At 43.7% G+C, this 25,571-nt stretch overlaps 1 protein-coding gene across 1 annotated transcript in view; it reads right to left on the bottom strand.

Moving 5' to 3' along the window:
* Positions 1-24,738, bottom strand: part of LOC143773344 (uncharacterized) — a 31,612-nt gene extending 6,874 nt beyond the window's left edge. Inside the window, exons 1-5 of the mRNA XM_077260819.1 lie at positions 24,696-24,738; positions 20,136-20,316; positions 15,610-15,750; positions 15,265-15,389; positions 1,995-2,259 (exon numbers count right to left, since the gene is read on the bottom strand). Of these exons, the coding sequence (XP_077116934.1) occupies positions 1,995-2,259; positions 15,265-15,389; positions 15,610-15,750; positions 20,136-20,295 (691 nt within the window). The 5' untranslated portion in view covers positions 20,296-20,316; positions 24,696-24,738. The remainder of the gene's footprint in view (positions 1-1,994; positions 2,260-15,264; positions 15,390-15,609; positions 15,751-20,135; positions 20,317-24,695) is intronic.
* Positions 24,739-25,571: the final 833 nt, after the last annotated feature.

Below are 25,571 nucleotides of genomic sequence, written 5' to 3'. Positions count from 1 at the left end.
ATAACTTATCTCTTATCGATAAGATAAGGGATAACTTATGATAATTGAGGGTCAACTGCTGGGACCACCACTGATCCCTAGAAGATCGATCCTGCTTACCTCTGCTCTATCCATTCTCTATGGGAATGCCAAAGATAGCCGAGTACAGCGCTCCGCTGTCCCACAGGCAATGAATGGAGCAGAAGTTAAGCATGTTCTCCTCTACTCCATTCAAGGTTGGGCTATGGAGAAACTAGGATGGAGCAAGTCCCAGCAGTTAGACCCCCAGCGATCAATAAGTTATCTCCTATCATATTAATCGCGGGTCAAATGTGCTTATTTATATTTAGAAAAAACAATCATCTCCAAAATAAATATTTTTTTTAATATGATTGATTTTTTTTTTAAATTAAAAAAATATATAATTACCAACATGAAAAGGACTTGTGCAGTCAAACATCCATGTTATGCACCAATCCCTCAGTCCACCACAGCAGCATATGGAGTTAGACCATAAGATCCTACAAGTTATCACGAAATCTGCCAACTTTGATTACATAAGTACAGTTTGCAGATTAGTTGTCCAAGGGGTTGTCAATGACTATTATACTGATGGGGGACTAGCAAGATGGCACCCCCAAGCTGATATTAGGTCCTGAAGTTGCTGGAAGTACAGATGTAGTGGTCATCTTAGGTACTGCAGCTCAGACCGCATTCACTCCCAATAGGAGCTGATCTGCAGTACCCAAGAACGGCCACTAAACGCTGTATGGAGCTGTGGTGTCCGGACCCTGCCCTAGGAGCTGGAAAGTGGTGATTGGTGAGTGTTCCGAATGTTGGACCCCCAATAATCTGATAATGATGACTTACTGAGCTGCAGGACCCAAGAATGGTTGCAATGTCTGCTGGAACAACTTGGAACTTCAGATATTACTTTGCTACAGCGTCATATCTTGCTGGTAATCATCATTTTTTATTACATTTTTAATCAATATTTTGGGGGCGTGTGTTAGTTTTTTTTAGATAAAAATGTTTGCCACCTTTCGATGACAGATCCTCATGAAGGAAACAGATGGCAGAGCAGGAGTCGAGGGAGTTAACAGGTAGTAGAACCTTCATCCATTGTATAGTATTTTCATGTGATGTGCTGGAACACCCCTTTTATTGGTGCCCGCTATAATCAATGTTGACTTTGGTGGATATTAATTTATGTCAATTTATGTTGTGGAAAGTGTGACGCCGGCGTCTCGCACCCCCCTGCTCACTGTGTTCACCGCTCTGCTTCCCCAGCGTCAGACCATCTCCTTGAGCTGCCTTGTGAATACTGCCAGATCTGCTCCTAGAGAATCTCCACCTGGCTATAGGGACAGATCCTACAGGAATTTAACCCTGCTGTGTCCTGCAGGGTTTGCCTTCCCCATCGTATCCCTAGGCAGCTGTGGGTTTATTAGGCAGCTAGTCCCACCACTCCTGCCCCAATCGTTAGTTCCCAGTTGCTTGTCTCTAGTTCTTGTAGGTGCATGTTTGTTCTGTCTCCCATTATCGACCCAGCTTGTATATCCGTCCTGTCTGACCTCTCTGCTCCTGGTCTTGGCTTTATACTCGGATCCTCTGCTGCCTGCCTTCACCCCAGATTGCCTGACCATGTCTCTGCCTTTGTCCTCCTTTACCTCCATGACCCTCCTGTCAGGTGCAGCAAAATTCGGGGCTGTCCTGGAGTGGTACCTGATGAGTACCTGTGGCCAAGCCTATCCTTACCATCAGAGGCTCTAGTGAATACCAGGTACTCACTAAGCTACGTCCCTCCAGGGTAAACCCGGCCCATGGCACAGTGGGTCCACACTCTCCCACCAGTATTTCTGAATGAATTTTATGCAAATGTTTGCGGCTGTGGATATTCTGATGCTGAAAATTCACAGCAAAAAAGTCATTTGTGGACATGACAATGTAACTGGAACTGCTCTTGCAATCTATCCGACACAGACAGTGATTGGATACAAATATCAATAACTTACTGGATGTGTCCTCTGTATCAAGTCTAACTCTGGACCCGCTGATATATCCTATATTAAAATTTATATCAAATGAGAAGGCCATATAGTGGGTCTGGTCCGAGGAAGGCTCCACAGTAACCGGGCCGTTATCAGGAGCGGTGCTGATGAACCAGTCCGGTTCCGTCACCGGCTCCAGTGAAAATTTTTTGTTGGCGACTTCAATGATGTTGAAGAAAAAATGTCTGGTGTCGGGGTTTGTGATGTCAAGATTCCTCTGTCCTAAAGGCTGAAGAGAAATGAGAAGCTGTTAGGTAGATAAACAAGGTAAGACGGGGAATGCAGAATAAGAAGGAGAATTCAATAAAGTATCAAAGAGAGTAAAGAAAAATGACGGACTTCTACAGAAAAGTGCAAAAATAATCACATCCAGAGTTCCATCCCATTCTCTTTCCAGCTTTAAAAAAAATTTCTGTCAATTAATCACATCTTCGAATGCCAAGATTGATGACAATTGGCATAGACTGATATTTTAGTAAATTGTTTTTAGTAAAGGGTTTAAAAAAATAAATTACACAAAGGACCACGGCATTTGCAAAAGTTAAGAAAATATAGCTTTTATTAAATATTTCTTAAAAAGCACACAAAATGATTGAATGGTCGCTGATCCAACATTATAGGAAAAAGTGGCACAAAACACATAGTAAAATACAAAGAAATATGTAATATGTACAGAAAACAAGGTGATAAATTAGTAATTCAAAAATTATATACACAAGGTAGATTATAAGGATTGGGGGACCATAAAATAGTAATTCTTTAAAAGCACACGTCAGAGAGTACATGCTAAAGTAGTAAGGTATAATGGGTCACCCATCAAACACATCTGACGAGCATTAAGCTACCGCCTGTACTCATTGTATAAATCAGGTTTATGTTTTTATACTTTACATTATTTTCTCATTTCATTATTTTTTATGTTTTCAACATTTTGATCATCTTTTTATTATTTTTCATATATAAGAAACATCAGTCCAGCAGGAGGGGGTGGCAATGGGTGGGAAATAGAGCTGGAGTGGCAAAGGCTTCATATCTACCTTGGCTCCTCAGCCACATCTATAATATAACGCTGGGAGCGTCACTCTGTCCGAAGCCTTTATAGACTGCGCAAGCGCCGGCGCAGTCTGGACCCCGCAGAGTGACGCTCCCAGGAGATCGCGGTATGCGTAAGCACTGAACGCACACCGCGATCTCCAACGGAGAAGCAGGGACGAGCCAGGAGGGTGAGTATGCTATATTCACCTGTCCCGTTCCAGTGATGCGCGCTGCTCCATCCTCCACATCCTCTGCCTGCGACGTTCAGTTCAGAGGGCGCGATGGCGCGCTTAATGCGCGCCGCCCTCTGACTGAACAGTCACAGGCAGAGGACCCGGAAGATGGAGCGGCGTGCAGCAGTGGAACGGGGGACAGGTAAATATAGCAAGTGCCGGGGCCTGAGCTAGCGGCGACTCCGGCACCTCACCCCCACAGCGCGCCGGTGTCCCTGCCTGCTCAGGCCGCCAGCACTCGGCGCCTAGCACAGCCACGCACAGCCGCCCGCACTCTCAGCACCGCCACGCACAGCCGCCCGCACTCACCACCGCCACGCACAGCCGCCCGCACTCACCACCGCCATGCACAGCCGCCCGCACTCACCACCGCCACGCACAGCCGCCCGCACTCTCAGCACCGCCACGCACAGCCGCCCGCACTCAGCACAGCCACGCACAGCCGCCCGCACTCAGCACAGCCGCCCGCACTCAGCACAGCCACCCACACTCAGCACAGCCGCACTCGGGCAGTACAGCCGGAGAGAGAAAGATGAGAGCAACATATGGCAGAATGGAAACAGGAACATGCAGAATGGGTGCAGCACATTACAACAGAATGGGGGCACAGGATGGGAGCAGCACATGACAGAATGGGGGCGCAGGATGGCAGCAGCACATGACAGAATGATTGCGCACGATGGGAGCAGCACATGACAGAATGGGGCCGCACACATGACAGGATGGGGGTGCAGGATGGGAGCACATGACAGGATGGGGCGCAGGATGGGAGCACATGACAGGATGGGAGCAGCACATGACAGAATGGGGGCACACACATGACAGTATGGTGGTGTAGGATGGAGCAGCATATGACAGGATGGGGGCACAGGATGGGAGCACATGACAGGATGGGGACGCAGGATACAGCAGCACATGATAGGATGGGGGCGCAGGATGGAACAGCACATGACAGGATGGGGACGCAGGATGGAGCAGCACATGACAGGATGGGGGCGCAGGATGGGAGCACATGACAGGATGGGGACGCAGGATGGAGCAGCACATGACAGGATGGGGATGCAGGATGGAGCAGCATATGACAGGATGGGGGCGCAGGATGGAACAGCACATGACAGGATGGGGATGCAGGATGGAGCAGCACATGACAGGATGGGAGAGCAAGATGGGAGCAGCACATACCAGGATGGGAGAGCAAGATGGGAGCAGCACATACCAGGATGGAGACCATATACCAATATAAATGCTCGCCACCCGGGCGTAGAACGGGTTCAAAAGCTAGTTTTCATATAAAATCATACGCTGATTTCTCAGTAATGGAGGCATGGACTGTTCATGTAAAGGTATTGCTAAACTTGTGTTTGAAAGTGTTACATGCAAATTAAAATAGTTTGGGGTGTAAAATTCTACTGACAGATTCACTTTAATTGCTGTTAAAGGGAACCTGTCAGCAGGATTGTGCTCAGTAACCTACAGACAGTGTCAGGTCGGCGGCGGCGAGGGTGAAGGAAGTCGAAGCATAAGAGAGGATACCAGAGGGGGACCATCCCCGAACAGGCTGCCTCCTTCTGAGGCGCAGAATCCCGGTAGCCAGAACACCGAGGGAGTAAGGACCTCTACGCCTTATTTCAGAGACCGGCAGGACAGCTAATTGCAGGTTACCTGTCCGCACCTATACCCAGGAGGCACTGTGACACCCACAGAGCTGGGTTATCTAAGAGATCCTATAAACAGGCTCAAGTCACCAGTCATACGGGTTTTGTCTTATCCTATACGAGGGACAGAGAGAGCTAAACATCGCATCTGTATGACCCTTATGTGAAGCCATAGGCAGTAAGGGACTACACCACTGCAGCGCAAGGGAAGGCTACTGATTTCCACCTGGACAAGGGGACTCTGGACTTGCCTCCAAACTGGCCAGACTCTGCCTGCCCTGTGGTCTGGTGCTCTGGACTGTGGATGCTGAAGTCTTCAGTAAAAGGTAAAGAGACTGCAATCTTGTGTCTTCGTTCTTCTCTGCGCCTCTCACCATACCACCATCTACACACTGGGAAGCCCTGGGGATATACTTCACCTGTGGGAAGGTATACCATCTAGCTGCCATAACATCACCCCAGTGGACCCCTTAAAGCAGCATCTGTCACCCTGACCGAATAGCACAGATGGCATCATGAACATAAACTTTATCCCTTCAAAGACCTTTCCCTGTTATGATCCGGTGACCTTGGAGCCGCATGAAACTTTCTCTGGAGTCGGTGGAACCTGTACTGACCGCAAATCCTGAACTAACACCGCAACTAGAAGTAGCCGTGGGGTGTGCCTAACAAACCCTAGACACAGCCGGAGGACTAAATACCCCTATAGATGGAAATAGGAATGCTATCTTGCCTCAGAGCAGACCCCCAAAGGATAGGCAGCCCCCCACGAATAATGACTGTGAGAAGGAGAAGATTAGACACACGCAGGTAGAAAACAGGATTTAGCAAAAGAGGCCACTCTAGCTAAATAGGAAAGGATAGGACAGATTACTAGGCGGTCAGTATTAAAACCCTTCCAAAAATATCCACAGCAGATAATACAAAAAGTTCCACAATCTAACTAAAGACATGGAGTGTATATCTGCCACTCCAGAGAATCCAGCAAGACTGAGAAAATACTGACACAATCTAAGCTGGACAAGAAAACACAAAGAATAGCACTGAATTGTGAAACACATAGCATGTGTGTCACAAGGAAAAAAAAACCAGACACTTATCTTTGCTGATTTGGCAGAAAGGCAGGAGGAACCTAGGCAGAGGTAAAACACCTCCCAACAACAATTGGTAACTGGCAAGGACTAATGAATCCTGCACACCTAGATACCCCAGTCAGAACTGCAATCAGCAGATACACCTGACCAGGACTGCAACTCAGGAGCAACTGCATTACCACCTAGAACCACCAGAGGGAGCCCAAAAGCAGAATTCACAACATTTCCCCTTTTATACGGACGTCCCAGGGCCACGGACCGGGTCAGCCACCGTGACATCCCCCTGTGAACCGCAGGACCCGGTACCGAGTACCCCACAGCCCTGACGGGGCGCTCCAACTACCTAATCAGAGCTCCAGCACTACATGAAGACCCCCACAGGCCGCCCCAATGCCCGAGCATATCATTAACTGAAAACTGAAAATAAAGATTACACAACAACCACAAGACAGATTTCATCAACCAAGGTAACATTGTAATCAGTATAACGGCGCCGACCTGACACTGTCTGTAGCTTACTATGCACAATCTTGCTAACAGGTTCTCTTTAACAGCAGCTTGTCAAGATGGACACTTCCATAATCATGTTTCACTATTTATATTCACTATTGAAAATACTATAAGTAATACATTCAGGGCCGCCATCAGGGTATTACTGTCCTTACTGCGGTATGGGGCCCGGTTATAAGCAGTGCAGAGGGAGACCCAGGGCTCTGCCTCGTGTGCTTCAGCTCACCGGTCCCCATCGTGCACTAAAGTGCTGTGCGCTGTGGCGCACACATCGGCGCTGAGGCCTGGGAGCTTTATCAGAGCTCCACGGCTGTCTAACCTTGATGGCTGCGCAGCTCCTGCTCCCTTCCCTGGACTTCTGGTCAAGTTTTGGCATGTGCGCGATGACGTCATTGCGTAAGCTCCAACATGTACGAGGACACCAGAAGCAGAGCTGTGGCTGCTGGGGATCATCTGTGAGGTAAGTATGAAAAACTTTTTTTTCTTTATAAAATTAAATGGGTGAGGGGGGCTGCAAATGATGAAGTGACTGGGAGGGGGACTGCAAATGATGAATTGAGGGTGAGGTGAGGGTGGGGAGAGCAAATGAGGACCTGGCGACGAGCAAATAATGATGAATTTTGAGGGTGGTGGGAGTAAATGATGTATTGAATGTGTGGGGAGAGCAGTTGATAATGAATAGAGGGAGGGGGTGGGGAAGAGAGACGATATGACAATGAATGGGGCAGAAGGGGCATGTAAATATAATGAGGGGCGGGAGGTAAAGAGTAGGAGGCGTTGAGGATGCAGTGACTGGTAATGAATTGGAGAAAAGCGTACAGGGGCTAATTAATTAATATATTTGTTAGGTGTGGAAAATTACTAATTATAGTTGGTGGGAGCACAGTGGTGGATTACAATTTATATTTGGAATGGTGGATTACATAATAACGAATTATATATTAATCTCTTAACCCCCAAGGGTGGTTTGCATGTTAATGACCGGGCCAATTCTTACAATTCTGACCACTGTCCCTTTATGAGGTTATAACTCTGGAACGCTTCCATTGATCCCGGTAATTCTAACAATGTTTTCTCATGACATATTGTACTTCACGTTAGTGGTAACATTTCTTTGATATGACTTGCATTTATTTGAAAAAAAAACCCTGAAATTTGGTGAAAATTTTGCAATTCTCCAACTTTGAATTTTTATGCCCTTAAATCACAGAGATATGTCATACAAAATACTTAATAAGTAACATTTCCCACATGTCTACTTTACATCAGCACAATTTTGGAACCAAAATCTTTTTGTTAGGAAGTTATAAGGGTTAAAAGTTGACCAGCAATTTCTCATTTTTTACAACACCATTTTTTTTTAGGGACATCACATTTGAAGTCACTTTGAGGGGTCTATATGATAGAAAATACACAAAAATTACACCATTCTAAAAACTGCACCCCTCAAGGTGCTCAAAACCACATTCAAGAAGTTTATTAACCCTTCAGGTGCTTCACAGGAATTTTGGGAATGTTTAAAAAAATATGAACATTTAACTTTTTTCACAAAAAATTTACTTCAGATCCAATTTGTTTTATTTTACCAAGGGTAACAGGAGAAATTGGACCCAAAAGTTGTTGTGCAATTTGTTCTGAGTACGCTGATACGCCAAATGTGGGGGTAAACCACTGTTTGGGCGCACGGCAGAGCTCGGAAGGGAAGGAGCACCGTTTTACTTTTTCAACGCAGAATTGGCAGGAATTGAGATCGGTCGCGATGTCGTGTTTGGAGAGCCCCTGATGTGCCTAAACAGTGGAAAACCCCCAATTCTCACTCCAACCCTAACCCAACACAACCCTAACTCTAATCCCAACTCTAACCACACCCCTAACCACACCCCTAACCTGGATATGCCCCTAACACTAATCCCAACCCTAACCACACCCCTAACCCCAACACACTCCTAAGCCTAATCCCAACCCTAAGCCCAACCGTAAACATTATCCAAACCCTAACCCCAACTATAGCCCCAACCCTAACTTTAGCCCTAACCCTAACCCTAACTTTAGCCCCAACCATAACCTTAACTTTAGCCCTAACCCTAATGGGAAAATGGAAATGAATAGATTTTTTTATTTTACTATTTTTCCCTAAATAAGGGGGTTTAATTTACTATTTATAGCGGGTTTTTATAGTGGGTTTTTTTGCTTGGCAGCTGTCACACACTAAAAGACGCTTCCTATTGCAAAAAAATAATTTTTGCATCACCACATTTTGAGAGCTATAATTTTTCCATATTTTAGCCCAAAGAGTCATGTGAGGTCTTGCTTTTGCGGGACGAGTCGACATTTTTATTGGTACCATTTTCGGGCACATGACATTTTTTTATCGCTTTTGATTACGATTTTTGGGAGGCAGAATGAACAAAAGCCAGCAATTCATGAATTTCTTTTGGGTGGGGCGTTTATACCATTCCGCGTGTGGTAAAATTGATAAAGCAGTTTCATTCTTTGGTTTAGTACGATTACAGCGATATCTAATTTGTATCTCTTTTTATGTTTTGGCGCTTTTATACAATAAAAACTTTTATATAAAAAATTATTATTTTTGCATCGCTTTATTCTTAGAGCTGTAACTTTTTTATTTTTTCGCTGATGATGCTGCATGGCAGCTCATTTTTTGCGGGACAAGATGACGTTTTCAGCGGTACCATGTTTATTTATATCTGTCTTTTTGATTGTGCGTTATTCCACTTTTTGTTCAGCGGTATGATGATAAAGCATTGTTTTTTGCCTCTTGTTTTTTTTTGTTTTTTTTTTACAGTGTTAACTGAAGGGGTTAACTGGTGGGACAGTTTTATAGGTTGGGTCATTACGGACGCGGCGATACTACATATGTGTAATTTTATTGTTTTTTTTATTTATATAAAGAAATGTATTTATTGGAAAAATATATATATTTTATTTTTTTTATTTAGGAATTTAAAAAAAATATTTTTACACAGTATAATATTTTTTTTCACTTTTTTACATTTTTCCAGGGGGGACATCACTGTATAAAGTCAGATCGCTGAACTGACACTTTGCACAGCACTGTGTCAGATCAGCGATCTGACAGGCAGTGAAGGAGGCTTCTCAGGTCCTGTGTTATGATCTGGTGGTCTAGGAGCAGCACGAGACGTACTCTGGAGAAGGTGGTACCTGTACTGACCACAGACCCTGAACTTAACACCGCAATCAGAAGTAGCCGTGGAATGTACCTAACACTCCCTAGACACAGCCGGAGGACTAAATACCCCTAGAGATAGAAAAGGGAAAACTATCTTGCCTCAGAGAAAATCCCCAAAGGATAGACAGCCCCCCACAAATATTGACTGTGAGAGGAGAGGGAAATAACATATGCAGACTGAATCAGGATTTAGCAAAGGAGGCCACTCTAGCTAAATAGAAAGGATAGGACAGAGTACTATGTGGTCAGTAATAAAACACTAGAAAATATCCACCACAGAAAATACAAAATCTCCACATCTAACTAAAGATATGGAGGGTATATCTGCATCTCCAGAGATACCAGCTTGGCTAAACAAATCCTTATACAGACCAAGCTGGACAAGACAAAAACATGGAAAAGAACTGAACAAAAAGGCCCACAGCATGTGGACTGCAAAAATGAGGGCCAGAACTTATCTTTGTTGAAATGAACGGCAAAGCAGGAGGGACCAGGCAGGGATGTAAATCCTCCAGGAACAATGGACAACTGGCACTGACTAAAGGGTGAAGCAAGACTAAATAGCCCAGTCAGAATTGCAAAAAGTGGACACACCTGATGAATGCTGCGATCCAGAGACAGCAGCGCTACCACTTATAACCACCGGAGGGAGCCCAAGAGCAGAATTCACAACAGTACCTCCCCTTGAGGAGGGGTCACCGAACCCTCACCATAGCCCCCAGGCCGATCCGGACGAGCCAAATGAAAGGCACGAACCAAATCCTCAGCATGAACATCGGAAGCAACAACCCAAGAATTATCCTCCTGGCCATAACCCTTCCATTTGACAAGATACTGAAGCTTCCGCCTCGAAAAACGAGAATCCAAAATCTTCTCAACCACATACTCCAACTCCCCATCAATCAACACCGGGGCAGGAGGATCAACAGAGGGAACAACGGGCACCACATATTTCCGCAACAAAGATCTATGAAAAACATTATGGATGGAAAAAGAGGCTGGAAGGGCCAAACGAAAAGACACTGGATTGATAATCTCAGAAATCCTATAAGGGCCAATAAACCGAGGCTTAAACTTAGGGGAAGAAACCTTCATAGGAACATGACGGGAAGACAACCAGACCAAATCCCCAACCCGAAGCCGGGAACTAACACACCGACGACGGTTAGCAAAACGCTGAGCCCCGTCCTGAGACAACACCAAATTGTCAACAACATGAGCCCAAATTTGCTGCAACCTGTCAACCACAGAGTCCACCCCAGGACAATCAGAAGGCTCAACCTGCCCTGAAGAAAAACGAGGATGAAAACCAGAGTTACAAAAGAAGGGTGAAACCAAGGTAGCAGAACTAGCCCGATTTTTAAGGGCAAACTCGGCCAATGGAAAGAAAGCCACCCAATCATCCTGATCAGCAGACACAAAGCATCTCAAATAAGTTTCCAAAGTCTGATTAGTTCACTCGGTTTGGCCGTTTGTCTGAGGATGAAATGCGGAAGAAAAAGACAAATCAATGCCCAGCCTAGCACAAAAGGCCCGCCAAAACCTAGAAACAAACTGGGAACCTCTATCGGACACAATATTCTCTGGAATGCCATGCAAATGAACCACATGCTGAAAAAACAACGGAACCAAATCAGAAGAGGAAGGCAATTTAGGCAAAGGTACCAAATGAACCATCTTAGAAAACCGGTCACAAACCACCCAGATAACCGACATCCTCTGGGAAACCGGAAGATCCGAAATAAAATCCATAGAAATATGCGTCCAAGGCCTCTCAGGGACCGGCAAAGGCAAAAGCAACCCACTAGCGCGGGAACAGCAAGGCTTGGCCCGCGCACAAGTCCCACAGGACTGCACAAAAGAACGCACATCCCGTGACAAAGAAGGCCACCAAAAGGACCTACCAACCAAATCTCTGGTACCAAAAATCCCAGGATGACCAGCCAACACAGAACAATGAACCTCAGAAATCACTTTACTAGTCCATCTGTCAGGAACAAACAGTTTCCCCACTGGACAGCGGTCAGGTTTATCAGCCTGAAATTCCTGAAGAACCCGTCGTAAATCAGGGGAGATGGCAGAAAGAATCACCCCTTCCTTCAGAATGCCGACCGGCTCAAGGACCCCAGGAGAATCAGGCAAAAAGCTCCTAGAGAGGGCATCAGCCTTAACATTCTTAGAACCCGGAAGTTACGAGACCACAAAATCAAAACAGGAGAAAAACAGGGACCATCGATCAGAGTAGAGTAGCGCCCGGCCAAAAGAGTCTGCCTTGGTGGTGGCTTAAAAAATCTTTTGGCAAAATCAAAACTGTTGGCTATGTATGTAATATGGTGTTTGCTGGGAACTGTTAATGAGTGATTGATAAAGACGTGGTGTGGAAGATGAGTTTTTCCAAGAGTGGGTGGTGGGACTGTGAATGGTTCGAGGTGTGGATGCGGAAACAATTTGTTTCTTGTTTTTTTTATGTACCATGTTCATTATATGGTAAAACTGACGTGACAATATGATTCTTCTCCAGGTCGGTGCAATTACATACTGTAGATACTAAACATGTATAGTTTTTTTTATTTAAGTGGCGAAAAAAAAATCGTAAATGAATAAAAAAAAGAATTACTTTTGTTGTCATTTTCCGAGACCCGTAACATTTCAATTTTTGGGATCTGTGGCTGGGTGAAGGCTTATTTTTTGCACCCCAAGATGACATTTTTACTGATATCATTCTGGGGTAGATACAATGGTTTTGATAGTCTTTTATTGCATTTTATTGCAATGTTGCGGCGGCCAAAAAAACGTAATTCTGGTGTTTTGATTTTTTTCTCATTTCTCTGTTTACTGATCAATCTAATTTATTTTATATTTTGATAGATTGGAATTGGACTTTTACAAAAGGAGTGATGCCAAATATGTGTATTTAATTTTCTTATTATTATTATTATTATTATTATTTTATTTTTAATGGGGCAAAAGGGAGTGATTTGAACTTTTGTATTTTTGTTTTTTTTCATATTTTTGAATCAGCTTTTTCACTTTTTAGTGTATTTATTAGTACGTGAAGCTGCAATCCTCCAATCACTTTTACTATACATAGCAGTGCATCAGCCCTGCTATATACAGTGAAAATCATGATCTCATATGAACGCCAGCTAAGCGCTGGCTTTTACAGGGGTATTGTAATGACAGGCACAGGAGACTTCAGCAGAACCCCAGGTGTCATAGAAACCCATGGGTAATGGGCAGGTGGAATGATGCGCCCCTCTGCCGGAGTGTGTTAACTGCTGTGGGCAGAGGTTCCTTTCACCTGCAGCTGTTAGAGGCAGATGATGGCTGAAAATTCAACCATCATCTGCCTGAAAAGATATGGGCCCGGCTTGCGAGCCCGCATCAAAGTCAAAAGGCCGGCATATGATGTACCAGTTTCTTTTTTTGCCTTGTGATATTTGTTGACTTTTTTTGCACCAAATTGATCACATAATGGTTCGTGAACGCTGTGTAAATATTGAAAATATTTTTGCACCTTTTCAGAACAAAAAGTCACATGTTCCGTTAAATTTGTAAAATTTGTGCAAAAGGGCTGGACGTACAAAAAAATCACTTCGGGGAGGGGAGTGGGTACTGGAGTATGTTTTTGCAAAAAACACTTTCCAAATTTTTAAAAACTTGTAATTAATCAAACGCAAACATCTGGAAAACAAAAACACTCACATTGGTGAAAAAATATATATAAAAAAGAGCCATGTGAACAGTGTCGGACTGGGGTGCCAATGGCCCACCAGTAACAATGACTTTGGGGGGGCCCACTTTTCATCTGCATACAAATATTTCACTACCCTCATTCACAAATTTACCTATATCTGTATATAATTATAAACTAGGTTATTTGGTTAATTAACTATGAGATGTTGTTTTTTTCTGTACAGAGTAAATCATGTGAATTATAATTATGCCAGGTACTACCCATATAGTAGGGTTGGGACCCCGTGTCTGCACAGAGGCCCACTAGCCCTATGGGCCAGTCCAAGCCTGCACGTTAACTTTTCTGAAATAAACTTTAAAAGGGGCAAAATTTAAAGAACAATTTGGCAGAAATAAAAAAAACAAGTTAAAAAAAATCAAGGGCGCAAATGCAATAATGAATCGACCCGAATCAGAGGCGTAACGACCGCAGTCACCGCTGTGACAGGGCCCGGTGGGGGAGGGCTGGGTCCCGCCAACACCAGCAAAAGCTGCAACTGTATGTGCGTCCTCAAACTCATACAGTTGAAGCATATTGCAGTGCGGGGATCCGCGTGCCACAATACACACTGCCGGTGAATCAGAGGCCAGCAGCTGATGTCGGCGTGCACGTGAAGGGGCGCATGACAGTGGTATCACACGCTCCTGTCACATTCCGGAGTCTGCTGCTGGCATCATAAGAGGACACGCACTGCACAGCAGCGAAGGAACAGTGAGTATTTTTTTAATATGTGGTGCATTATACTGCTATGGATGACTATTGGGGTGCATTATACTTTATGAATAACTATAAGGTGCATTATACTATATTGATGACTATGGGCTGTGCATTATACTTTATGGATGACTATGGGCTGTGCATTATACTTTATTAGTAAATGTAGAAGCTGGGAGAAAAAAGAGTGCAAATAGGGATTTAACTTATAACAATGCAGAAATACAGAAAATGGATCTGCTCACCTGGTGTAGTTACACCTAAGCAACATGTGTATATCACATAGCTCAGCTGCTGCAGGACACAAGTCCAAAAGACTTAAGCAAAGAACATATACTGGTGAAGTGTCACTTGATGCGCTGCTGATGGGATCTGATGAACAGATGGTTTGCTTGACAACTTTATTTTAACAGGTTTACAAAGTCTTTGACTTTGGCTAAGTAATCCTGTTAAAATAAAGTTTTCAAGCAAACCATCTGTTCGTCAATTCCTATCAGACGTGCATCAAGTGACACTTCACCAGGATATGTTCATTATACTTTATGAAAGATTATGCGCTGTGCACTATACTACATGGAAGACTATGCGCTGTGCATTATACTATCTGGAGCACTATGGGCTGTGCATTATACTGTATGGAGGACTATGGGCTGAGCATTATACTATATGGAGGACTATGGGCTGTGCATTATACTACATGGAAGACTATGCGCTGTGCATTATACTATATGGAGGACTAACGACTGTGCATTATACTATATGGAGGACTATGGGCTGTGCATTATACTTTATGGAGGACTTTGAGCTGTACATTATACTTTATGAAGGCCTATGGGTTGTGCATTATACTTTATGGAAGATTATGCCCTGTGCATTATACTACATGGATGACTATGAGCTGTGCAGTATATTTTATGGAGGACTATGGGAAACATTTGCAGCGGGGTCCATCAGACTCTAGCTACGCCAGAGGCCCTAAGACCACAGACTTGTTACAACAATTAGGTTAAGCACAAACAAAACAGAAAATAAAATAAAACACTCACCAACACTTTCAGCTGTCTTTGTTCGTTGGGTTGATAGGAGAGGAACAGGTCCTGGTTTTGGACTTGTAGTGTAATGGGGGGCTTTGTTTTGTTCAAGTTGATGTATAGACTAACCTTGAATTTTGCTACAGACATACAAAAAGTTGCACAATGTAAAGTGTGAAAATAGTAATTATAGTTTATTACCATACACGGATATTCAGTTATGTGATACAATTGTCCAGGAGCGCAGATGATTTTGGTTTATGGAACATAAATGAATGTACTTTTGCCAAAAATCCTTACTCTCCCCCCCCGATAATGTAGAATTTTTTTCTTTGTCAGAGTGGTTTAAAAAATATATACCTTGTTCGTTGGCACCTTGCAGTGACCTTGCCCACACAGTGTCACCTTTTATGACAAAGTATTTACTTAATGGATCTCGAATGGAGGTGATGTCCGTCTTTTGCATAGTTATGAACTCTTGATCATCGATGTATGAGATATCTGAAAATAACCACACAGTTGTCAATACTTGGCAGCAAGTTCTCCATATGGAACCAATGGTTTATTACAAGTGCATAAAGGACCAATAGCCTCAAGGCCACATTATGACAGACCAAGCATCGAACATATCGTACCATCATTCCTAAACAGATAGTAGTTGGCCACTAGTCCCGCAATAGAAAGCCCTACCCTAGAGGTCCAACCATTGAGATCCTCGCTGTCCCATAGACTAAAGTTCCCAAAGTCCCAATGTATAAATAAAGAGGTGGTATGATGTCGCATGTTGTACCTAAACCCAACTTCCTTCACTCCTATTGACTTGTTGAAGGTAGCATTTTGAGCAGTCCCATGGAAGTCAATGAAGTGCCATTACCACTCCATACTCACAGGTGACTTTGGGACCCTCATTGTCAGGGATATAAATATTGTCATGACTTTCCTAATCCCACAAATCTCTGATATCACAGGCCGGGAAGGTCAAGAATACGATCTCTGGAGAGAACCGCTCTCTGCTGCCCCCTATCGTCCGGACAATTACACGATCAACGGACAAGGCCGCAGCCTGTTCGCACCACTAGGCCGGCTATCAGAAAATTAACCGTGAACGTACGGCATATACACCTCAGGATTCCAACACATGGAATATGTGTACACACTCCAGTATGATCACAGCCAACTCTCAGATGCCTCCAGACTACCCATTGCCACCACTAATCTGTTTCGGTTCGATAGACACCGTTAAACGGCAGCTATCACTTCGAGGCGTAGTTTGCAGAACAGGAGGAACAGAACTATTACACTTTATATTTAATCCAAAGGCTGGCAGTGTTTATGAAAAGTATACAAGAGATTTTACAAGGGGACAAAACAATACAGCATAAACAGATACATAAAATACAAGGGATTAACAAGAGACGATTCAGTTCAGCCAAAGGAGAGCGCTTTGATTGGTCTGTCGATAAACATCGTCCTTACATACATGACATGTAACTTGCTTGTACAAACCCTAATTGGGATTGATCTTTTATCAGATGCTGAGTCTCACCCACACACCCCTCTATGATGACCTCAGAAGGGCCCGGTTGTGGGCTGGACTCAGCCCTTCATAAATGTAGGAAATCCCAATTTATGTAATAACTCCTCATAAGATGACCGCAGAACTTTGAGACCGATGTCATCTTTTGTATCGGGATTTTATTTATGCTCAGAGACCAAACGTGGCCTGGCTGCTGGTGGTTATAAGGCCCCTATGGCTTTGGGGCCTTTTCGTGAGGGTTATGATTGTGAGAAAATATGTGTATGATTTCCTAGTTATCCCGGTGCCGACAATATACGTCTCATTAATAATGAATGGGTAGAAATTCCGATATTCCATATTTTCTCCCGGAGATAAACGGTCTGCTGTCTCATTGTACTGCAGAGACTACAGCTATGTGTCAAGGTGTCAGATCTCCTTTGATCCACTCCAATCTAATAGCCTTTTCCTGTCTCTCTATGTGTGGACAATACACATCTCTTCAGTCACCTAGATATCAAGAGGAATCCTCAAATTTTAATTAAGCGGCTTCACAGCTCTGTACCCTGCCATTTTACATAAACACAGCATAGAGTGCACGCGCCTATCTTGTCATGACAAATGGTACATGAAAGAAAAAGAAGAAAGGAGGGAGGGATGAGGGACCTCACAGATTTTTAAAATTTTCTATGACACTCATCCTTTGGATTGGTGGGTGCCAGAAGTAGATTCCCCAGAGATCTTACATTTAACAACTGACCTTCTTTAAACTCCTTGACCACCAGTTTCCATGAACTGTAAATAACTATTGGCAAACTAATTTATTTTATCTGTCTTGCCAGAGGCCAGCTCTTTATGGATTTCCAGGCATAACGCTATTTATTTGTAGTGGTTTTGCAGCCTAGTCCTTTGTACCGTTACATTACCGAACTGTAGACAGCTGCAGTACCAGTCACAACCACTAGAAAATGTATGGCGCTGTGCCCGGTCAGTAATGGAGTGACCTCAGCGCATCTTGGAGCACCATGACCTCTCCATCTAGTTAATGGCCTATTCTAAGGATAGTAGAAATAAAATGGTCGACTTTGCACTAGAGTTGGTGCAAATTGATTCCCAGGACCCAGTCCAGTGGCCACGTCGGTAATCTTTGGCCACTGGATGGGAGTTCTGAGAGCCGCTTCTTACTTGCCGGTATCCCCGGTTCTTCTTTTGATTAGCTAACCTGGCACAAAGTCACAAGCTATTCACGCAAAAATGATTACGTCGCGCCAGGCAGGCTAATCAAAAGAAGAGTCGGAGATGCTGTCAAGTAGGAGGTGGCTCTCCGGACTCCCGACCAGGGCCACAAATTACTGACGTGCTGTATATACAGCTGTTATCTGTCCTACAGGGAGGGGAGGAGGAGAGCTGTGAGATCACCTATTGTGAATGTTGGATCCTTTGCTTTATATAGATGTGTTGTGAGTCCGTGTACAGAAGGCGCAAGAAGTGAGCTGTGACATCACACATTGTGAATGGTGGATCCATGAGACTGCTGAAAAGGCATCTGCACAGAAGAAATGTGAGTCTAGTATAACACCTAACGACCTGTGTGAAATTGCAAGGTGCCTGCGTTTTTTAATATAGATTGTGATATGAAATTTAAAAAAAAACATTAAAAATTGCATAAAAATTTAACAAAAATCTGATTTAAAAATGGTGGTTTTTCATGACACGCTACCTTTAAAGAAGCACTCCTCCTCCCATCAAAATGTTTATCCTCTTAATATATTGCAGTCTTCATATTATATGGCACTGTGTACTTACAATTGCTCATTTTTCCTTTCTACCAGATAATTCTTCTCTTTTTCCATTAGGTCTATGACATCACGTGATTAAAAACTGATTAGCTGAATCCCTCTAAGCTCTATTTAGAAACAGGAGGTCAACTTTTCCTGCATGAGTCATTACTGCAAAGGTCTGTTGCAGGGGGGAGGGGGACAGCTGGGTCAGGAGGTGAAGAGGGAAATGATAAATGCAGGGACAAGAGACTTCCTGTTTCTAAATAAAGAAAAGAATTAGCTGGGTAGAAAGGCAAAATGAGCAATTGAAGCAATTGAAAGTAGCAACTGAATTTGTTAAGCGTTTGAGATTATCCTGTAGCGGGTGAGGATGGCATATTTAAAGCACATATACTCTATCTATAGACTGAAAATGGTGCTAATTGTAGGGAAAAAAGTCTATGTATACCAATAGGGAGCACATATTTCATACTCTGACTTTCGGATGGCCCAAGGATTGTATATTTTACCCACTGATCCTTCTATCACCCTTTGCCATGCTGGTCTCTACTGCCTCACCTTAGCTCAGTACTCTTGAAGTAGCAGAAAATGCCCAATCAGCCAATCACCGGGGGCAGCGGGGACCCTCCTCAGCCAGGACTCTACTGAGCCAGGATTTTCGGGCATTTCCAGTGAGACAGAACCAGGGAGTAGAGACCAGTGGGGCTGAGTAGGCGAGATTTGACGATGCATGAGGATGAATATTACTTCTTTGTCTTTTTTTCTAATCTGAGCCCTGTTAAAGGGGTTTACTCTGCTTCCCGGCTTCATATTTACTGGGGGTGGTGGATTCCTGAAGACTGACCGTTTAGGCAAGTGGTAGGGAGAAGAATGTAGGAACACTGAAACTATCCGAGCGATCCAGAAAGCTTCTGGGCAGCACATGCAAGTTCTAAAGCAAAGAGTTTGCAAATATGCGCTCGTTGAGTGGAAACAGGCGACCTCAGACTGTGGAGGTGGTCGGTAACCTATGCAGCGAGCCGTAAACTATAGAATTAAAAATTCCTCCGTTCTTTAGAACAGAGAGGATTTATAATAAGATTTCAATTGCAGCGTTGTTAATTTTTACAAGCACTTTGCAATTTTAACCATTCAACAAGATGAGACAACCCCTTTAAAAGATGAGACAACCCCTTTAAAAGTAAGTTTTATCCAATTGGAATCCTTTCTAATGCTACGTTCACATTTGCGGTGTGCGCCGCAGCATCGGGCGCCGCAGCGTCGCCGCATGCGTCATGCGCCCCTATATTTAACATGGGGGCGCATGGACATGCGTCGCACTTGCGTTTTGCGCCGCATGCGTCCCTGCGGCGCCCGCGTCTGGGCGCAGAGGACGCAGCAAGTTGCATTTTTGCTGCGTCCAAAATCAATGAAAAAAAGGACGCATGCGGCGCAAAACGCAGCGTTGTGCATGCGTTTTGCTGCGTTTTTGTTTGCGTTGTGCGTTGCGGCGCCGACGCTGCGGCGCACAACGCAAATGTGAACGTAGCATAATTCATTCTTTCCACCTTTCTCCAGAGTGGGCCCAATTTATCATTATTGTTTCTTACCATTTGGATCAAACTTTTTTATCATATCCATCAACTTGCGTTGCGTCACAGGCAGCTGGAACATTTCAATCCCTTCCCTCCGAATGCTCATGTATGGAGGCGTCGGATATGTAATTGGCTGCACAGAAAACCGATGCGGGAAACAGTAATTGTTCCTCATTGCGATGGGTGTCGATTCTCCCTGGTCAGAAAAAGACAAAAAGAAAAATAATATGTAATGTTAAGATCTGGAGATGTTAAAATAGCTTCTGCCTCTATAGTACATGAACAAAGGCGGTCCGTGTGCTGCAGTATGGGGTCTCTTTGCGGCACCATTTCTTCTACCTAGGCTTCTGATTACACAGATGATGGCGTAGGCAGGCACAGGATCTACATGAACAATATGAATGATGTATTCCTTTGTGTAGTAATAACACTTGTTTTATCTGTCAGTACTAACAGGCACACACCTTCCGCCAGTAACTCCTCCTCTTACATGAACGTCAAATACAGTGGTGTGAAAAAGTGTTTGCCCCCTTTCTGATTTCTTATTCTTTTTCACCACTATTCCATGTTTTCGTAGATAATGGCTCTCACTGTAGTTCGCTGGAATCCCAAAGCTTTAGAAATGGCTTTAAAACCTCTTCCAGACTGATAGATCCCAATTGCTTTGTTCCAGACTTTCTTTGGATTGCGGCATGATGTCTAGCTTTTGAGGATCTTTTGGTCTACTTCACTTTGTCAGGCAGGTCCTATTTAAGTGATTTCTTGATTGAGATCAAGTGTGGCAGTAATCAGACCTTCGAGTGGGTAGAGAAATTGAACTCAGCTTCCAAAAGATGTGATAAACCACAGTTAATTTATGTTTTAAGGGGAAGGGGCAAGGGGAAATAACCTTTTCACACAGGGCCCTGTAGGTTTGGATTTCTTTTTCCCTAAATAATAAAGACCTTCATTTATAAACTACATTTTGTGATTACTTGTGTTATCTTTGTCTAATATTTTAATTTTTTTGGTGATCTGAAACATTTAAGTGTGACAAACATGCAAAAGAATAGGAAATCCAGAAGGGTGCAAACACTTTTTCACACCACTGTATTTACGTATTGCTAAAATCCTCAGACCAGTGCCATTGGAGCTATCAGGTAAGCTCTTAAATATTTGCTCCATAAATTCCCCATTCATATCATCATCGCTATGTCAGATCAGTTTCCTTATGGATAACGGAGAATCCTGACAGACTCCATCGAATTTCAAAGGATCTGTCTGGGTGCTAGTATTTTTTACATAAAAAATAACGGTGCAAACCCTGATCTAATCCATTAATATACAGTACTTGTTAATAGATTTTTTTTAGGTGTATTTAGAAAAGTCGGCAATTCAGTGCGGCGTACAGTAAAATCACACTGACAGGTCAAAATAGATAGATAAAAGAAATGTCTACAAATAGTATAGATATATATAAACTGCTCAAAAAAATAAGGGGAACACTTAAACAGCAGAATATAACTACAAGTAAATCAAACTTCTGTGAAATCAAACTGTCCACTTAGGAAGCAACACTGTCAATCAATTTCACATGCTGTTGTGCAAATGGAATAGACAACAGATGGAAATTATTGGCAATTATCAAGACACACTCAATAAAGGAGTGGTTCTGCAAGTGGGGGCCACAGACCACATCTCAGTACCAATGCTTTCTGGCGGATGTTTTGGTCACTTTGGAATGTTGGTTGTGCTTTCATACTAGTGGTAGCATGAGACGGACTCTGCAACCCACACAAGTGGCTCAGGTAGTGCAGCTCATCCAGGATGGCACATCACATCACATCAATGCGAGCTGTGTCTGTCAGCGTAGTGTCCAGAGGCCGGAGGCACTACCAGAAGACAGGCCAGTACACCAGGAGACGTGGAGGGGGCCATAGGAGGGCAACAACCCAGCAGTAGGACCGCTACTTCAGCCTTTGTGCAAGGAGGAACAGGAGGAGCACTGCCAGAGCCCTGCAAAATGACCTCCAGCAGGTCACAAATGTGCATGTGTCTGCACAAACGGTTAGAAACCGACTCCACGAGGATGGTCTGAGTGCCCGACGTCCACAGATAGGAGTTGTCCTCACAGCCCAACACCGTGCAGGACGCTTGACATTTGCCACAGAACACCAGGATTGGCAAATTCACCACTGACGCCCTGTGCTCTTCACAGATGAAAGCAGGTTCTCACTGAGCACATGTGACAAACGTGACAGAGTCTGGAGACGCCGTGGAGAGCGATCTGCTGCCTGCAACATCCTTCAGCATGACTGGTTTGGCAGTGGGTCAGTAATGGTGTAGGGTGGCATTTCTTTGTAGTGCCGCACAGCCCTCCATGTGCTCGCTAGAGGTAGCCTGACTGCAATTAGGTACCGAGATGAGATCCTCAGACCCCTTGTGAGATCATATGCTGGTGCGGTTGGCCCTGGGTTCCTCCTAATGCAGTTTTATTATTAACCAAAAGAGAACCACAATATGCCCCTAAAATATAACTTTTAATTAAATAAGGTAAAATGACCTATTGGGTCAGGAGACAATAGTTAATTTTAACAATATAAACTTAACACTAAAAAGGATAGAGGTATAATAGGTGAGGGGGTGCTCTTTCCCTTACTCACCCTACCTTACCGCGGAGGTTGGCACCCTAAGTTCGACATGGCGCCCCCACTCAACAACGGCTCTCCCTTAAGACCCTAAGGGGGACTAACAAAGAAACACCATCACCAACACCAAAAATTTTTAAAGTGCTAATGTGCTTTAAAAATGCTTAAAAATGACACCTGCATAGGTATATATCAATATTTCATATACCACTTTTTCAATGTCCTAGGGCTCCAATGAATGAGAGTCCTGGTGCCTTATAACTAAAGTGCATCTGTGAGCAGAGATTTAGAGTAATCTTATAACAGCAATTAATCTGTGTGTGCCATATCTTGAGCTATATAATATCACCTTAAAGCATTCCCAAACCCCATCTGGGGAATATCAGCAGTATCTCACACAGAAGGTCACTAATAAAAAGGTAGTGATTGTTTTTAATTGACAACCAAATCACCATATACCATTGATCACTGTGTTATATAGATGTCTTAGTCAGCGCCTAGCAAGTGATCATTTAGCCACAATTGCAATGTACCACGAAAGAGGGATAACCAGTGGGAAATAGTGACACTATTTTGAGTTATATACTCAAGTTATCAAATGACAACAATAGCTATATATTCACAGGTATACAGGCACACTAATGCTCACGGGTGCTTACTAAACAGATTAAGTCATAAGTCACATAGTGAAAAAATTGCAGGGATATAAATAATCCATAGTTTGATTGTGGTCATAAAGAGAAGATAGTACAAGAATGGTACTTATCAGTCAATTGCCCATCTTATCCCATGCAGTACAATGCCAGACCTCATGTGGCTGGAGTGTGTCAAAAGTTCTGACAAGGTGAAAGCATTGAAGCTATAGACTGGCCCGCCCGTTCCCCAGACCTGAATCTGATTGAACACATCTGGTACATCATGTCTCGCACCATCCACCAACGTCACGTTGCACCACAGACTGTCCAGGAGTTGGCGGATGCTTTAGTCCAGGTCTGGGAGGAGATACCTCAGGAGACCATCCGCCGCCTCATCAGGAGCATGCCCAGGCATTGTAGGGAGGTCTTACAGACACGTGGAGGCCACACACACAACTGAGCATCATTTCCTTGTCTTGAGGCATTTCCACTGAAATTGGATCAGCCTGTAACTTCATTTTCCACTTTGATTTTGAGCATCATTCCAACTCCAGACCTCCGTGGGATATTACTTGTGATTTACATTGATAAATTTTAGGTTTTATTGTTCTCAACACATTCCACTATGTAATGAATAAAGATTTACAACTGGAATATTTCATTCAGTGATATCTAGGATGTGGGATTTTAGTGTTCCCTTTACTTTTTTGAGCAGTGTATATAATAATATAGATATTATATCTATAGCTTTGTCTCCATAAAAAGAGAGGGGCTCAAACACATTTCTTGCACAGGGGCCCCAAGCTGTCAGTGTCCGCCACTGAAGATACCTAATGTTTGAGATGAGGATACCTCTTTACCAAGGTGTTAACAGCCGTTACTGACAAAAGCAATAATAACGAAGGAAACCTGTAACTGATATTTTATGGCTGGAAGGAACATGGACTCAATGCCAGTCTGCAACCTAAGGAGGACAATACACAACCACACCGTGATCATACAGATGCATTCTGCATCAGTTCCTCATCATTTTCAAGAACTCTGCTTGCAATTACTAGGAACCTTGTTCTTATTCTGTGCTGGTCCTGTAATGGACACCCAGGTGACTTCTCTGTTTCATATTTCAGTGATGTGCACTATAAAAAATGAGTGCAGACAGAGTGCCAGATGTTAGTCATTCTTCCTACCACCTTAATATTAGCAGCTCCGCGTCAGGTAACATTCACGAACCCTGTAGTGCACAATTACAGGAGAATTCCTTATAAACCTCAGATTTCATTCTTGACTGAAACCAGAAGTGATCACAGACTCACCCAACCCTGCGAGCTACCTGTTCCTCCTCGGTCCTCACTCGCTGAATTCCTTAGTCTTTGTGTTTCGCAGAGTATTTATTTGTATGAAGCATGTGGGCGGCACAGGCGTCCATGGATCACATCATTCTCCAAACATCCATGGCACACCTGCTCATGATCGCTGCCTGAATGGAGGTTTATTACTATCGGGTTTCCCAGTCTGATGCAAGTAAATGTAAAAGGGTTTACCATCTATCCATCAGATTGGTAATAAACATCCACAGGTGGGATGCTTCTCTGGGACCACCCCTGATGGTGGTCCTAGTCCCTGTTCTTCCTTATTAAATGGAGTACCATAGTCACATATGACCGCTGCTCTATTCATGTATCCTGCAAAGAAATTCAAGCAGAAACTATCCAAAAACTCACAAGTTAAATGGATGCAAGAATTGTGAAAAGAATTGTGAAGGTGATGTAAAAAGTGGGTCCTATATAGTGATGAGCGAGTGTACTCGTTGCTCAGGTTTTCCCGAGCATGCTTGGGTGGTCTCAGAGTATTTGTGACTGCTCGGAGATTTAGTTTTCCTTGCCGCAGCTGGAAGATTTACAGCTATTAGCCAGCTTGATTACATGTGGGGATTCCCTAGCAAACCAGGCAACCCCCACATGTACTCAGGCTGGCTACTAGCTGTAAATCACGCAGCTGTGTCAACAAAAACTAAATCTCCGAGCAGTCATAAATACTCGGAGACCACCCGAGCGTGCTTGGGAAAACCCGAGCAATGAGTACACTTGCTCATCACTAGTCCTATATTAACATGTAACTTGGCCTGGTAAGATGTTTTTATTGAAAAACCTTTTGATTTCAGTTAATGTGACCTCTTAAAGGGAACCTGT

This window comes from Ranitomeya variabilis, chromosome 5, assembly GCF_051348905.1.
Source record: "Ranitomeya variabilis isolate aRanVar5 chromosome 5, aRanVar5.hap1, whole genome shotgun sequence".
NCBI classification, from domain to species: Eukaryota; Metazoa; Chordata; class Amphibia; order Anura; family Dendrobatidae; genus Ranitomeya; species Ranitomeya variabilis.
Note: the sequence above shows the minus strand (reverse complement) of the source record. Positions and strands in the feature narration are given on the sequence as shown.